General features: G+C 40.2%; 1 protein-coding gene and 2 long non-coding RNA genes across 3 annotated transcripts; all 3 read left to right on the top strand.

Moving 5' to 3' along the window:
- The first annotated feature begins 692 nt into the window (after window positions 1-692).
- On the top strand, window positions 693-1,881 carry LOC125889383 (uncharacterized). The gene is made up of 3 exons (XR_007449452.1): window positions 693-770; window positions 936-1,018; window positions 1,656-1,881. It is a non-coding gene; the product is annotated as an uncharacterized LOC125889383 (long non-coding RNA).
- Window positions 1,882-1,910: 29 nt separating this feature from the next.
- LOC125889382 (uncharacterized) lies at window positions 1,911-2,923 on the top strand. The gene is made up of 3 exons (XR_007449451.1): window positions 1,911-2,012; window positions 2,087-2,135; window positions 2,224-2,923. It is a non-coding gene; the product is annotated as an uncharacterized LOC125889382 (long non-coding RNA).
- A 5,268-nt stretch (window positions 2,924-8,191) lies between these two features.
- On the top strand, window positions 8,192-12,324 carry LOC125889378 (uncharacterized). The gene is made up of 9 exons (XM_049577290.1): window positions 8,192-8,233; window positions 8,617-8,946; window positions 9,323-9,449; window positions 9,615-9,697; window positions 10,059-10,112; window positions 10,433-10,537; window positions 11,063-11,422; window positions 11,498-11,546; window positions 11,635-12,324. The coding sequence occupies exons 2-8, from the start codon at window positions 8,622-8,624 to the stop codon at window positions 11,521-11,523; spliced, it is 1,080 nt and encodes a 359-aa protein (XP_049433247.1). The 5' UTR covers window positions 8,192-8,233; window positions 8,617-8,621; the 3' UTR covers window positions 11,524-11,546; window positions 11,635-12,324.
- Window positions 12,325-17,405: the final 5,081 nt, after the last annotated feature.

The raw sequence follows: 17,405 nt of genomic DNA, 5'->3' as shown, positions 1-17,405 counted from the left end.
ATTGTCACAGCTGAGGGAATCATTCATTCATTCATCTTCTAACCGCTTCATCCTCTTGAGGGTCGCGGGGGGGCTGGAGCCTATCCCAGCTACATCGGGCGAGAGGCAGGGTACACCCTGGACAGTTCACCAGACTATCGCAGGGCTGACACATAGAGACAAACAACCATTCACGCCTATGGACAATTTAGAGTTACCAATTAACCTAGTCCCCAATCTGCATGTCTTTGGACTGTGGGAGGAAGCCGGAGTGCCCGGAGAGAACCCACGCTGACACGGGGAGAACATGCAAACTCCGCACAGAAGGGCTCCTACACCCGGGATCGAACCGGCAACCCTCTTGCAGTGGGGCGAGAGTGCTAACCACCACACCACCGTGCCGCCTGAGGGAATCATTTCATGTTGAAATGAACTTGGTCTCCCACATGACAGACTGTCAGAGTGTCACTTACTACTTGAACTTAATTCCTGGCATGAAGCCCAACAAGATGTGTGCACTTAAAACACTTTATTAGCATGTTTGCAGGAGAAATGGATTTAACAAATTCACATAGAGGAAATGAATAATGAGGAAGTTAAAGAAATCTGTCTGCACTCTGACTCTAACTATTTTTCTGGATTCTTCTATGTTTTTATTTATCAGGTTGTTCAGAGTCAGGTGGTATTACGTTTGCAAAAGGTGACACCAAACACAAGGTGACGACTGTTGCTGACTGCAGGAGACTCTGTACTGAAGATCCCACCTGCCAATACTTCACATTTTATACAGAGTAAATATCTGTTGTGTGGACTCGTGGCCATAGGAAACATAATGAGCCAGCATATTTCTGTCATTTGATAAATATTTACTTTAAAAACACTATGTAGCAGCACATAACTGATGGGACATCTGATTCAACACAGATTTGTGATCAGCTTTACATTTTTCCCCAAAGCAATAAAAACTGTTTCCTGATGACATCAAGAGATGACATGTTGATACAACTTCATTCATATGCTGTCTCAGGGAACAACTGTGGTGAGTTAAACTATAAACTGGAATTCTGTTCAGTCTTTATTCATCCCACAATTTTTCCTTAAAAACCACAAAAAAAACCAAAATATCATTTCAATGTGAGAAGTATTTCACTTACAGTAGCTATAGATTTTCCCAATACTACTACTAATGATAATAATAATAATAATAATAATAATAATAATAATAATAATAGACAGGTCTCCATCTCACTGGAGATTTGATTTTACTGTTAGCAGTTTTACACCAGGTACATGGAAAGGCACTGCTAAATAAAGACTGCCATCCTATGGCCACTTATGATAGTGCAGCTTTTGTTGGTAATAATATCAGTGATGCATCTTTATTCTCAGTTCATTTAATCATGAATCATGTTACACACCAATGCTCAATGCCAGTAGACTACATGTGAGGTGATTACCATGGGACTACAGCAGAGACTCCAGTCTGCAAACATACATTTATTATTAATATTTCAGGTCCTCAAATGGGTTTTGCAGGTGTGGTTTGTTACAACAATGTAGCCTATAAGGATGATCTGTGGGGGCCCAGTATTATATTCTTTCATGGGGTCTAAAATCTCTGGCAGCACCCCTGGTTGCGACATGCACAAACTCTCAGTGTCACCTCTTTGATGCAGGTCTCCGGTTCTACCCGGAACACAAAAGCTGGATTGATGCCCTGCAGCACTGCCAAAACGAGAAGTCCACCCTGGTCCAAATCACCAACCAGACAGTGCAGGACGCAGTGAACTCTGTCCTACAAAATAAGAGTGGCTTGGATGGTGGAGTGTGGATCGGCCTGGAGCGCTCCATCTTTGGTGTAAACGTCCCCTGGCAGTGGATTTCAGGGGAAAGAGTAAAGGAACCTCATTGGAGCAGTAGCGCTTTTTGACCCTTAAACAACCACTGTGGAAAGGTCATCCAGGTGGAAGGGTCACAAGAATTCAAGTGACTGGACGAAGACTGCCATAAAGAGCTGCCTTTCATCTGCCAAGGTAAGCTGCTGTTTGGTTTTCCCCCATTCTGACATGAGATTGTTGACAAAGTTGATCTTTCTTTTCATTTTCAGATCTGAATGGAAAGGCCTCGCCATAATCACTTCACTTCTCGAGACCAAGGTATATCAGCTGAAAACTGTTATGTTTTCCAGGTTGACAGCAGAAATGTTCTTCTCACTGTATGTTCTGTCTCGTTCATGTCCTGTAGATCCATCATGACGACTGCATGGGGCTCTGGAAACTACAAGAGTCACTCCACTATTCTTCTTGATATTATGTTTGAATCAATATTGGTGTTGTGGGCTACTGATTTTTGCATTGACTGTTCATTGCACTTGTACTGACTTTCTAATAACTGACTGATTTGCTTTCTGTGGGAAATATTTACTCATATTTTACTCAACTGAATGTATCAATAATCAGTGTATAATCAGAATCAAGAAACACATAATCATTGTTAATCATGTTTTGTTGTTACCCTAGTTAGGAGCTAAAAATGATGGTGTATGCCTTCACCATCTGTGCTCAAGTTGATGTGTTTGCACTCAGGTGATGTCATGATGTTCTGAGTTTAAGAGACAATGGTGGCAGAAGTAGAGCGTAGTGATCGGAGGGCTCTGCCAACAAGGCCTACAATGGGAGGGGAATGTGAACAGCATGAAAGTGAATGTAATATTGAAACAACTGAGTCTGCTCCAGGGTCCAGCTCAGTGTGTGTGTGTGTGTGTGTGTGTGTGTGTGTGTGTGTAATCTTTAAAGACTCACAGTTAATCTATTTCACTTTGAACTCTGATGGACTGCATTTTATTTACTGGTAAAGTGTGGGTAAAGATCTAATGAAACAAGCCTGAAGAAGGATTTTTATTCCACATTTCTTTCCCTGTAAAACCAATATTGTGATTTATTTAATGCAGGTTCCTATATAATATCATTGATCCAATAAAGATAAACATGTTTAATCTCACCTGTTTGTCTTCTTATTCTAGTTCATACATGTTTAACAATATTAACGTTAACAATATTTTACAGTACAGATCTTTAAAAGCTGTTTTCTGAAAGTAAGGTTCTTTTCATACTCTGATCAAAACATCTCCACATCACTAATATTCACATAAACCAAACTTTCCAGTTTTATTTCTATCTATATTCTGAACATTTTTACAGAGGCTAAGTGCAAAAGAAGTGCAAAGCAGATACAGATACATGTGAATACACAGTGAGATTTCAGGAAAACCTTAAAGCTCATCATTCACCCTTCCCGTTATTTTTCATCCACATTCGTCACTTGTAAACGCACCTACAGCTCTACCTATGAGAGCCACTCACTGATAATATTACTTATGACATGTGAGCTCTCCTTTTCGTGGCCTTTAAATGTAAACATCTAAATTAGACCTGTTTGTGTGCAGTGTTATATTGGCTTGTGGCCTCCTTTGAGGACTTGATGAGTGTTGCAGAGGGCTTCCACTTGAAGCAGGGCTCAAGGCCAGCCATCTTGATCATCATTATTTACGAGAGGGTTCCATCCAGGGCCAAGCTGTTCCTGGTTTTGGTCTCATTCAGCCCCACCGCAGAAAAGACTCACTCTGCATCTGCGTTTGAGTGGGGCAGAACCAGGACCAGCTTGGCAATGTCCAAGCTGCCTCTTGACCTGGCTAACCCCTGTCACGTTTGAAGAATTAAATGCCTAATTACTGTACTAAACAACCTAAACACTAGTTCCTGATAACTCCTTGGACCACTGTGTCCATGCAGCATAATTCAGATGGGGTGGGAATAAAAGGATAACATCCACATGACACGGATTTTTAATGCATGTCTATTCGTGGTATTGCAGTACAGATGGTGAAAACGGCCAGAAGTGACACCTGCTTTTCAGCAATGCTTTCTCCCCTGTTTCTCCCATTGATATACCAAATAAACAGTGCATTGTATTGCACATTATATGAATTTCAATCACAAATTATTAGAAGTTTTTCTACTGTGCTCTTTTTAAGAGGAGCTCTAAATTAAAAAATATCAACAAAAAAAACTTTTAACTGTCACTAAATAAAATGCTTATCATGTTATACATTTTATGAATGTGTTCTTGTTCTAGGTGACCCCCACTATGATCATACTAATTTTCATGCAATTTCACTGTAGAGTTGATGATAAATTTAAAGGTAAACTCTGCTCAAAATACAACATAATTTAATCACAGTTTCCATATATTAGATATTCAGTAAAAAAAAAAATCCTTCATAGCTTACATCAATCTTTTCATGCCATTTTCTTGGAGGTGACTCCCACTACATCCAGATTTATTTTCATACAATTTTCTGTAGAGTTTATGACAAATTTAAAGAGAAAATTCTGCCAGACATATATATCAATAAGATACAATAAAATAAAATAAAATAGTCAAAATTCCCCTGAGATTGCTGTGCTCTGTTTACAGTGCATTCAGACAGTATTCAGACCGCCTTCACTTTTGTCACTTTTGTTATGTTGCAGCCAGATGCTACAATCGTTTAAACTCTTTTTTTTTCACATTAATCTACACTCAGTACCCCATAATGACAAAGTGAAAATAGAATTTTAGAAATTTTTGCAAATTTATTTAAAAGGAAAAACTGAAATGTCACATTGGCATCAGTATTCAGACCCTTTACTCAGTACTTAGTTGAGACCAGACCGTTGGTGGACAGCCATTTTCAGGTCTCTCCAGAGATGTTCGATAGGGTTCAAAACAGGGCTTTGGCTGGGCCACTCCAGAACATTCACAGAGTTGTCCCTACGCCACTTCTGTGTTGTCATGTGTGCTTTCCTCGGCCCAGTCTGAGCTCCTGAGCACTGTGGAACAGATTTTCATTGAGGATCTCTCTATACTTTGCTCCATTCAGCTTTCCCTCAGTGACCAGTCCCCCAGTCCCTGCTGCTGAAAACATCCCCACAACATGATGCTGCCACCACCATGTTTCACTGTTGGGATGGTACTGGGCAGGTGATGAGCTGTGCCTGGTTTCCTCCACACATAACTTTTAGAATTGAAGCCAAACAGTTCAATTTTGGTTTCATCAGACCAGAGAATCTTGTTTCTCACACTCTGAGAGTCCCTCAGCTGCTGCTTTGCAAACTCCAAGCGGGCTTTCATGTGTTTTGCACTGAGTAGAGGCGTCCGTCAAGCCACTCTGCCATAAAGCCCAGATTGCTGGAGGGTGGCAATGATGGTTGTCCTTCTGGAACTTTGTCCCATCTCTACACAGGATCTCTGGAGCTCAGTCAGAGTCACAATCTGGGTCTTGGTCACCTCTCACTAAGCCCCTCACCGCCGATTGGTCAGTTTCGCTGGGCAACCAGCTCTTGGTAGAGTCCTGGTTGTGCCAAACTTCCTTCATTTAAGATTTATGGAGACCACTGTGCTTATGGGAACATTCAATGCAGCAGAATTTTTTTTAGCCTTCCCCAGATTTGCGCCTTGGAACAAGCCCGTCTCTGAGCTCTGCAGGCAGTTCCTTTGACCTCATGGCATGGTTTTTGCTCTGATATGCATTGTCACCTGTGAGGCCTTTTATAGAGAGGTGTGTGCCTTTACAAATCATGTCCAGTCAGTTTCATTTGCCACAGGTGGACTCCAGTCAAGGTGTAGAAACATCTGAGCAATGATCAAGGGGGATGAGAGGCACCTGTGCACACCTTTGCAAGTGTTGTTGCAAAGGGTCTGAACACTTATGCCAGTGTGATATTTCAGTTTTTCCTTTTTAATAAATTTGCAAACTTTTTTAAATTCTCTTTTCACTTTGTCATTATGGGGTACTGAGTGTAGATTAATGAAAAAAAAGGTGTTGTTGTCTTGTAGACAAAAGAAGGTTGTGTCTGGAAAAAAGAAAGACATCCACAAAACTATAATGTAAAAGGAGGCGTAAGAGAGCAAATGCGACAGACAACTTAAAAAGCTCAAGCAGGACACTGTAAAATATGAAGTTCACATAGGCTGAAAGACTTTGATGTTATTGTCGTTGTGTTTGCTCTCTTTCAATCTGTCTGCACATCTGTGTCTTTAAATCGGCCTAGCATAACTAAAATATTATATGACAGTGTTATTAAAAGTATTCTACAGACAGATTGCTAAAGAACTCAACAAGACTTAATTGAGGACAGGGAAGACATGCTGGCATAACACTGGATTTTGTTAAAATGTTTAGATTATGAACATGACAGTTTTATATGCTGTCAAAAATGGTGCCTTCATTTCACAGAGAATCAGGTATGTAAACAGTGCACAGCAAACTGAAAAGGACATTTTGACAAATCTATTTCATTTTACTTTATCTTATTTGTTTATGTGTTTCAGCAGACTTTACCTTTAAATTTATCATCAACTCAACAGAAAAAGTGTATGAAAATTAACATGACCATAGTGGGGGTCACCTAGAACAAGAACCCATTTATAAAACGTATAACATAACGAGCATTTAATTCAGTGACAGGTAAAAGTTTTTTATTTATATATTAGATATTTTTAATTTAGAGCTCCTCTTAGAGAGCAGATATTTGCATCCTGTAGGACTGAAAAAAACCTCCTCGTTGTTAGGTTTATGAACTTGGATTTGCATGAAGTTTGTGGAAAAAGGGAACTGGTGTTTTTAGCTTTTGGATGGACACAGAGGCCTCTATCATTTATTTTAATATGGGTAGATCCTGTTGCAAACACTGAATACAGTGGAAGAAACATGTTTCCAAAGAACGTCAGACAGAAACAACACACAGACAAACCAAAAGGTTAACACATAAGTGTCCGTAATGTTGATTTGTGTGCATCCAAAGCCTCAAAAATATTGTAGGTTTTAACATCAAAGTCAAAATGTACATTTTGCTGATTTATTGTGTTATAAGGATTGAGCTGCACGCCTGAGGATGAGACAAGGTGATGAGATAACGGTCTTGTGTGGGTGTTGTCAAACAACCTTGTCCTTGTCTCATGCTGTACTGCTCAGTCTGTCAGTAACGTCTCCATAGTCGGCTCAGCACACTTGGAGACACATCAAACTGATGAGCTACCACCTGAACCCCTTCACCATCTTCCAGCAGTTAAACTGCTGTCACAGTCTCAGTCTGGTCAAAATGCTGTGTGACACCACCAGCCACCATCAGGAGACACCCAGCATTCACAATCCATTCAAAAACCATCATCCTGCTAATAGACTGGATAATTAGCTGATAAAAGGAACACAAACTCCATTCCTTATGTAGGTGTTAGGGTTTGCACCAGTTGTCGTCTTCTTCCCTTTCCTTTGCCCTCTTATTTCCCCTTCCTATTATTTGTTCTAAGTTTGTCTTCCCTGACTGAGTGTGTGTGTGTGTGTGTGTGTGTGTGTGTGTGTGTGTGTGTGTGTGTGTGTGTGTGTGTGTGTGTGTGTGTGTGTGTGTGAGAGCAGGTGGTGCAAGGAGCTGCAATCAAGTTGTCACACCTGCAGTCCATTTGGCACTTACCTCCACCTGTGTTTACACTAACTCCTATCTCCATCCAGCAGTTAAACTGCTGTCACAGTCTCAGTCTGGTCAAAATGCTGTGTGACACCACCAACCACCATCAGGAGACACCCAGCATTCACAATCCATTCAAAAACCATCATCCTGCCAATAGACCGGATAATTAGCTGATAAAAGGAACACAAACTCCATTCCTTATGTAGGGTATGTTCACACAGCCACTCAGATTCAGATTCAGATTCAGCTTTATTTGTGTCCCTGTAGGGCAATTAGTGTTGCAGCAAGTAAAAAAGACATAAAAAATGTACAAGACATACAATTAAAAGTCTAAGAGAGGGGGATAATACAGTGTGCTGAAACAACATCAGTAGCAGCGACTCAAATAGCCCATACAAGATAGGGAAAGTGCAAACAGTGCGTATTATCAATTTCTGCCAACATCAATAACACCACATGGAGACAAAAAACAAAAATCAGCCTGCCTGTGAGAAGCCCCATGAATATCAACCAGTCAGGTACGACTCCTCTTACCCTGTCCTGAATTCAAAAGGGAAATGGCTGTAGGGACGACCTGTCTACCTGTCACTTTCATCTGGTGTCATCTGGTGTGGGTGTGTTTCTTTGGCCAAAAGGCGGAGAAGGTAAACAGCACTATAAAGTGATGCACAGTGAAGACTCCGGTTCACATTTCCCTACCCACCCTCCTAACACATTTTACAGAGCCACAAGTTTTCATTCACTGGGTAAGTTTTTGATGAATTCATACAGCATTAACATTAGATGGATACTGTCATTTTGGTGTTTCATCATGTAGAACGACTTAATACAAGTAGATATATTTAGACTTAGATATTTTTATTTTGATGTGGAAAAGTTGTGCATGGAAATTATAGATTAATTAGTGTGTTATTACACATTAGGTGCATGTTTGTCACATTAGAAATCAAGAAAAATCAAGACTCTTGAATATTTTTACTTCAACATATTGCATATTACGTTCCCAACTAATGTTGCTGCAAGTTGAAATATGCAAATTATATTCCCATGAATAGATGAGCTAAATCTGGATCCATGGTGTGCTGTGCACTTCTCTCCTTAATCTGTAAACTTTTTTCTTTGGTTTCAGAAGCCATGGCACAGTTCATCCATTTCTTGCTGCTGCTGGGTATGTGTCATGTTGCAGCAACATATGTTTATGAAAGGCAGGTGTGGCTGCTGGAGGGAAGCAGTGCCACTTTCCCATTTCCTTCACTTCGGACCATTACATACTGTGGCAGAGGAGGCATCAAGTGTGAATGTGTTTCAGGCAGGTGTAAGTCCAATAATGCCAGCCTCCCTGGAGTCACAGTGACTGACAGCGACCTGACCATTACCAACTTTACGCGAGAGAATGATCAGATCAACCTCTGCTATGATACCAGAAAGACTGAATGTGTGCATCTTTATGTGTCAGTAGGTAAGCACTTTAATCATTTGACAAGCTGTGTTATCTCCTCAAACATATTAAAACATTATTTAGAGTTCCTCTGTTTTTAAATTCACATGCTTTTCAAATGTCCAAATATCCAGTTTCCTTAAATGAAGCTAATGTCAGAGGAGCAGGATGACTTATATTGTCACAGCTGTCAGAGTGTCACTTACTACTTGAACTTAATTCCTGGCATGAAGCCCAACAAGATGTGTGCACTTCAAACACTTTATTAGCATGTTTGCAGGAGACATGGATTTAACAAATTCACATAGAGGAAATGAATAATGAGGAAGTTAAAGAAATCTGTCTGCACTCTGACTCTAACTATTTTTCTGGATTCTTCTATGTTTTTATTTATCAGGTTGTTCAGAGTCGCATCATATTATGTTTGCAAAAGGTGACACCAAACACAAGGTGACGACTGTTGCTGACTGCAGGAGACTCTGTACTGAAGATCCCACCTGCCAATACTTCACATTTTATAAACCGTAAATATCTGTTGTGTGGACTCGTGGCCATAGAAAACATAATGAGCCAGCATATTTCTGTCATTTGATAAATATTTACTTTAAAAACACTGCGTAGCAGCACATAACTGATGGGACATCTGATTCAACACAGATTTGTGATCAGCTTTACATTTTTCCCCACAGCAATACAACATGTTTCCTGATGACATCAAGAGATGACATGCTGATACAACTTCATTCATATGCTGTCTCAGGGAACGACTGTGGTGAGTTAAACTATAAACTGGAATGCTGTTCAGTATTTATTAGTAGGGTAGAGCACGCACATCCAAAGTAAAATTTTTCCTTAAAAAACACAAAAAGAAAAACAAAATATTATTTCAAAGTAAGAAGTATTTCACTTATAGTAGCTATAGTTTTTCCCAATACTACTACTACTACTAATAATAATAATGTATTTAAGGTAGCACTTTAAATTCTAACCCCAAGTGAGATTTCCCTTTTCCCTATCATAGTATACCATATACACAATTACAGTGTTAGTGTGCATCAGTAGTATGTGGAGACCTCAGGGTTTTAAGTCATCCAAAATGTAATCACTATCTTAATCAATTCATGTCGATACAGCTCCAGTGAACCCAACATCAGTCCCTCCCCAACCCTCAGATGAGGAAGAAGAAGGTGAGCAGTATTTCACTTATAGTAGCTATAGTTTTTCCCAATACTACTACTACTAATGATGATAATGATAATAATAATAATAATAATAATAATAACAACAATAATAATGATAATAATAATAATAATAATAATAATGATGATGATGATGTATTTAAGGTTGCACTGTAAATTCTAACCCCAAGTGAGATTTCCCTTTTCCCTATCATAGTATACCATATACACAATTACAGTGTTAGTGTGCATCAGTAGTATGTGCAGACCTCAGGGTTTTAAGTCATCCAAAATGTAATCACTACCTTAATCAATTCATGTCGATACAGCTCCAGTGAACCCAACATCACTCCCTCCTGGTCCGACCACTCCCCAACCCTCAGATGAGGAAGACGAAGAAGAAGAGGAAGAGGAAGAAGAAGAGGAAGAAGAAGGTGAGCAGTATTTCATGGATGGTAGCTATAGTTTTAGTTTTTTTTTAATAATAATAATAATAATAATAACAACAATGATAGACAGGTCTCCCTCTCACTGGAGATTTGATTTTACTGTTAGCAGTTTTACACCAGGTACATGGAAAGGCACTGCTAAATAAAGACTGCCATCCTATGGCCACTTATGATAGTGCAGCTTTTGTTGGTAACAATATCAGTGATGCATCTTTATTCTCAGTTCATTTAATCATGAATCATGTTACACACCAATGCTCAATGCCAGTAGACTACATGTGAGGTGATTACCATGGGACTACAGCAGAGACTCCAGCCTGCAAACATACATTTGTTATTAATATTTCAGGTCCTCAAATGGGTTTTGCAGGTGTGGTTTGTTACAACAGTGGAGCCTATAAGGATGATCTGTGGGGGCCCAGTATTATATTCTTTCATGGGGTCTAAAATCTCCGGCAGCACCCCTGGTTGCGACATGCACAAACTCTCAGTGTCACCTCTTTGATGCAGGTCTCCGGTTCTACCCGGAACACAAAAGCTGGATTGATGCCCTGCAGCACTGCCACAATGAGAAGTCCACCCTGGTTCAAATCACCAACCAGACAGTGCAGGACGCAGTGAACTCTGTCCTACAAAAGAAGAGCGGCTTGGATGGTGGAGTGTGGATCGGCCTGGAGCGCTCCATCTTTGGTGTAAACGTCCCCTGGCAGTGGATTTCAGGGGAAAGAGTAAAGGAACATCATTGGAGCAGTAGCGCTTTTGTCGACCCCTTAAACAACCACTGTGGAAAGGTCATCCAGGTGGAAGGGTCACAAGAATTCAAGTGGCGGGACGAAGACTGCCATAAAGAGCTGCCTTTCATCTGCCAAGGTAAGCTGCTGTTTGGTTTTTCCCCCATTCTGACATGAGATTGTTGACAAAGTTGATCTTTCTTTTCATTTTCAGATCTGAATGGAAAGGCCTCGCCATAATCACTTCACTTCTCGAGACCAAGGTATATCAGCTGAAAACTGTTATGTTTTCCAGGTTGACAGCAGAAATGTTCTTCTCACTGTATGTTCTGTCTCGTTCATGTCCTGTAGATCCATCATGACGACTGCATGGGGCTCTGGAAACTACAAGAGTCACTCCACTATTCTTCTTGATATTATGTTTGAATCAATATTGGTGTTGTGGGCTACTGATTTTTGCATTGACTGTTCATTGCACTTGTACTCACTTTCTAATATCTGACTGATTTGCTTTCTGTGGGAAATATTTACTCATATTTTACTCAACTGAATGTATCAATAATCAGTGTATAATCAGAATCAAGAAACACATAATCATTGTTAATCATGTTTTGTTGTTACCCTAGTTAGGAGCTAAAAATGATGGTGTATGCCTTCACCATCTGTGCTCAAGTTGGTGTGTTTGCACTCAGGTGATGTCATGATGTTCTGAGTTTAAGAGACAATGGTGGCAGAGGTAGAGCGTAGTGATCGGAGGGCTCTGCCAACAAGGCCTACAATGGGAGGGGAATGTGAACAGCATGAAAGTGAATGTAATATTGAAACAACTGAGTCTGCTCCAGGGTCCAGCTCAGAGTGTGTGTGTATGTGTGTGTGTGTGTGTAATCTTTAAAGACTCACAGTTAATCTATTTCACTTTGAACTCTGATGGACTACATTTTATTTACTGTTGAATTGTGGGTAAAGATCTAATGAAACAAGCCTGAAGAAGGATTTTTATTCACCAATATTGTAATTTATTTAATGCAGGTTCGTGTTCATTATCACTTATCCAATAAAGATAAACATGTTTAATCTCACCTTCTTCTCATCTTGTTTATTAATATCTTGCCTCAGTTTTGAATCCAGTTAAAAGTCATTTTTCAAAATGAGAATAAAAATGTCTCACTGATGTTATTATGATGAATAGACAATAAATAAATAAGCAACATGAGTAAATAAATAATGTGGGCAGTATGTAGTATAGCAGGTACCTGCACTGTCCTTTTCCTCACTGGTTTCATTGCTTCAGTATATATGTATAATATATAGTTTATCCTGTAATACTATCATCATCACCATTATTTTAACTACCAACATTTTGTGATGGATGACTTAAAACCCTGAGGTCTGCACATACTACTGATGCACACTAACACTGTAATTGTGTATATGGTATACTATGATATAGTAAAAACTACTTCATGTAATTTGATGCCATTGTTGTTCTGACTTTTTGGGTGAAATGTATCAACAGGAATGTGATTGAACATTCAGGAAAATCTCACTTAACATAATGAAAAATCATTATTATCATCAGTGTAGTTTTACTAGACCTCTGACCTAAACATCACTTAAGGCCAGAATTCCCAGAGTATGAAGTCATGAGCTTGGTGATGGTCAAAGAGGCTGTTTAATTCTTCCTTTGAAATGACACATTTCTTTTCTATACAGAAGAAGATGCCTAGAGGAACGGCTGCGTGAACATACCCCTACTGTTAAATTTAAAATGAAGGGTGCACTCAAAAATGCAGACAACTCAGCAGAACTCAGTTCAAAAGATTTATTTAAAATAGAAATGAGGCAGAGTAGAAAATACTTGAACTGCCGGAGTGAAGGCGGCGAGGGTGATGGCAGCTTGAGGCTTGACTGAGGCAGGTGAAGGAGTCAGCAGGCAAGGCAGGTCTGAAGCAGATGACTTGGTGATGGTTGGCTGGAGACAGAGAAGATTGTGGTCAGAAGCAAAGGTAACAAAACAGGTAAGAAGAATCATACACAGAAACTGGGTCTCAAACAGGGAGCTGAGCACTTTACCACACTGGGTTAAGCAATGAACTGACAACAGCTGGATGGAGATAGGAGTTAGTGTAAACACAGGTGGAGGTAAGTGCCAAATGGACTGCAGGTGTGACAACTTGATTGCAGCTCCTTGCACCACCTGCTCTCACACACACACACACACACACACACACACACACACACACACACACACACACTCAGTCAGGGAAGACAAACTTAGAACAAATAATAGGAAGGGGAAATAAGAGGGCAAAGGAAAGGGAAGAAGACGACAACTGGTGCAAACCCTAACACCTACATAAGGAATGGAGTTTGTGTTCCTTTTATCAGCTAATTATCCAGTCTATTAGCAGGATGATGGTTTTTGAATGGATTGTGAATGCTGGGTGTCTCCTGATGGTGGCTGGTGGTGTCACACAGCATTTTGACCAGACTGAGACTGTGACAGCAGTTTAACTGCTGGAAGATGGTGAAGGGGTTCAGGTGGTAGCTCATCAGTTTGATGTGTCTCCAAGTGTGCTGAGCCGACTATGGAGACGTTACTGACAGACTGAGCAGTACAGCATGAGACAAGGACAAGGTTGTTTGACAACACCCACACAAGACCGTTATCTCATCACCTTGTCTCATCCTCAGGCGTACAGCTCAATCCTTATAACACAATAAATTAGGAAAATGTACATTTTGACGTTGATGTTAAAACCTACAATATTTTTGAGGCTTTGGATGCACACAAATCAACATTACGGACACTTATGTGTTAACCTTTTGGCCTCTGCGTCCATCCAAAAGCTAAAAACACCAGCTCCCTGTTTCCACGAACTTCATGCAAATCAAAGTTCAGAAACCTAACAGTGAGGAGGGTTTTTCAGTCCTGCAGGATGCGAATATCTGCTCTCTGGGTGATGCTTAGTTATGAAGAGGAGAATGTAAATGTTGGCTCATGTCAGCAGCGTACATGAGAAAATGCTCCTTTTGTTGAAGGTGCTAGTTGTACAGGAAATCTGCTGAGGTCACAGTCTTGTTGACATTCAAGTCTTTTTAAAGAGAGACCTGGTCAAGAAGGCAGCATTAAATATTGTTACAACATGAACACACAAACAACATAAACAGGTAGCGACAACTGTCCCACAACAACTGGGGATACAAAAAAAAACATAAAAATATCATAAAGATATGTACCCCAGCCTACAAGCCCCTATTCAGAAAAACTAAACCTGAGTTTAAGACTGTGCAGGTCTGGACTGCAGAGGCCTCTTCAGCCCTGCAGGACTGTTAAAAGGACCCTAGACGGGAACTCTTTGAACATCCAGACCATCGGCATATCTAGCCCATTTTTGGGGGTGCTGGAGCACCCCTAAATTGAATCCCAGCACCCCTAAAATTTGAGAGATTTTGTTTTAGTTTATTTTGTGTTTACTGTATGTCCCTTTTAACCTAGAAAAGTGTCAAAACCATACAGTACTTGGTTGCAACGTAATATTTTAACAACAAAAATACAGCAGCACCCCCCTTGCCTCAAAAATGGTTTGATCCACCCCATCCCTCCCACCTTTCCCCGACTCGGGCTCTGAGCGCTCTATCTGCACAGAGCAATGCGCTCCCTTCCAGAATGGGTGGTGTGCAGTAGTGGTGTAAGTATCTGGCTTAAACCAGGATATGTGGCACATTTCTTAACTTCTACCACTCAGTACCAACACATTATTATCATTACCAGTCCTCATTTTTGCTGCATTTAATCGTAGGTCACTGTTCATGTTGTCAGGTAGGAGTTAGCTGACGTTTTTCTAGCTACAGGTGGTCAGTACCACTGTCCTCTGTTTGAATTGGAATGAGAGAAGCTAGCTGTTGTGTCATGTGCATGTGTTAATAATAAAGCCATAGGCGTAGGATTGGGTAGGGACGGTAGGGACATGTCCCTACCAATATTCAGCCCCTTCTGTATTGTCCCTACCAATATAAACACTGGCTGTCGTCGCTCAATATGGTTCACAAAGGGTTAACAATCGTTGGTGTCTACCATATGTCCCACCTCTAACCTCGTATTGCTCATCGATTGGCTCTACTGTTATTTTGGTAACGTGTGACTGGTCCTCCCCAGCGCCACTCTCTCCACTGACTTTGTGGGTGCGCGTCACTGTACAGCTCACGGCAGCTCGTGAGGGAACGACATACACGCGCATCACCGTTAGCGCTCCACAGCGGAGCGCCGAGTGTGAACGGTGAGTCGGTTGGTTCAGTAAATAAGCTAAACAAACACCTGTTGATGTTAGGCTAACTGAATGGCGTTCCTTGGCAACTCTTTGCTAGATAATGAGATGCTAACGAGCTAATACTAGCTGAGCTAAGTTTGGCAACTATGAGATCAATATTAGCCTATATGCCAGAGAACATGAAATTCCACTTCACATGTTCCATCAGCAATCATAGATGTCATGTAGTGATGACACAGTTCAAATTAGTGTTCGTAGTCAGATGACATGATATAAACAGTCTGAAAAAATAAAGTGCAAACACTATAAATAATAGCTCCTTCAGTGACAATCTTCAGCATCCATGGTGTGTGAAGGAGAGAGGAGAACAGAGATCCACTGCTCCCAGTAAAAACACCCAGTCAGAACACTGAGTCATATTTATGTAATAGATATTGGGTGTAAGTGCAACATTTTGCACACAGCTGTATTATAATGGTATTGGAGCATTTACATTTTTGTTGATTTATTTTATTTATGTCTAACATGATGAAGGTGACTAACTTGTGTTGACATTATGGCTGTTCTTTAGCCTATATACATTCAGATGGTGTTTAATGAATTACACAATTGTAAAACATACAGTATGTTTTCCTCAGGCTACAACAATCGAAATCTATGACTGTTGCATCTCAAATTGTCCCACTGTTCACATGTCTTGCATCAATATATTTTTTGTCAGATGACAAATAGTAGAGAGACTGGAGGAGATGGAGGAGCTGGAGGAAGAGAGGCAGGAAGAGAGGCAAAAGGGAATGGAACCTAAATGTGTAATTGTTATGTTTTCTTTCCACTAGTCTGAAAAAAGAAGCAAAAAAGGCCAAAATCTCAAAACTGGCCAGTACATGAAAAGCTGTTTTCACCTGGGGTATCTCTCCTTCAGCTGGTTACAATCTGCACTCCTCACCACTAGATGCCACTAAATCCTATGAATCCTACACTGTTCCTTTAACGTCGCCTCCCAGTGGACTTGTTCCTCCATTTTCTCAATTCATTTCTTGCTTATTGCTATATGTATAAACCAAAATAAGAGGAGAAACAGGTTAGATAATACATGTTTATCTTTATTAAATAAATGATATTATATAGGAACCTGCATTAAATAAATCACAATATTGGTTTTACAGGGAAAGAAATGTGGAATAAAAATGCTTCTTCAGGCTTGTTTCATTAGATCTTTACCCACACTTTACCAGTAAATAAAATGCAGTCCATCAGAGTTCAAAGTGAAATAGATTAACTGTTAGTCTTTAAAGATCACACACACACACACACACACACATACACACACACACACTCTGAGCTGGACCCTGGAGCAGACTCAGTTGTTTCAATATTACATTCACTTTCATGCTGTTCACATTCCCCTCCCATTGCAGGCCTTGTTGGCAGAGCCCTCCGATCACTACACTCTACCTCTGCCACCATTGTCTCTTAAACTCAGAACATCATGACATCACCCGAGTGCAAACACACCAACTTGAGCACAGATGGTGAAGGCATACACCATCATTTTTAGCTCCTAACTAGGGTAACAACAAAATATGATTAACAATGATTATGTGTTTCTTGATTCTGATTATACACTGATTATTGATACATTCAGTTGAGTAAAATATGAGTAAATATTTCCCACAGAAAGCAAATCAGTCAGTTATTAGAAAGTCAGTACAAGTGCAATGAACAGTGAATGCAAAAATCAGTAGTCCACAACACCAATATTCATTCAAACATAATATCAAGAAGAATAGTGGAGTGACTCTTGTAGTTTCCAGAGCCCCATGCAGTCGTCATGATGGATCTACAGGACAT

Source organism: Epinephelus fuscoguttatus, linkage group LG5 (assembly GCF_011397635.1).
Source record: "Epinephelus fuscoguttatus linkage group LG5, E.fuscoguttatus.final_Chr_v1".
NCBI classification, from domain to species: Eukaryota; Metazoa; Chordata; class Actinopteri; order Perciformes; family Serranidae; genus Epinephelus; species Epinephelus fuscoguttatus.
This window is presented reverse-complemented; position numbering and strand designations above follow the sequence as displayed.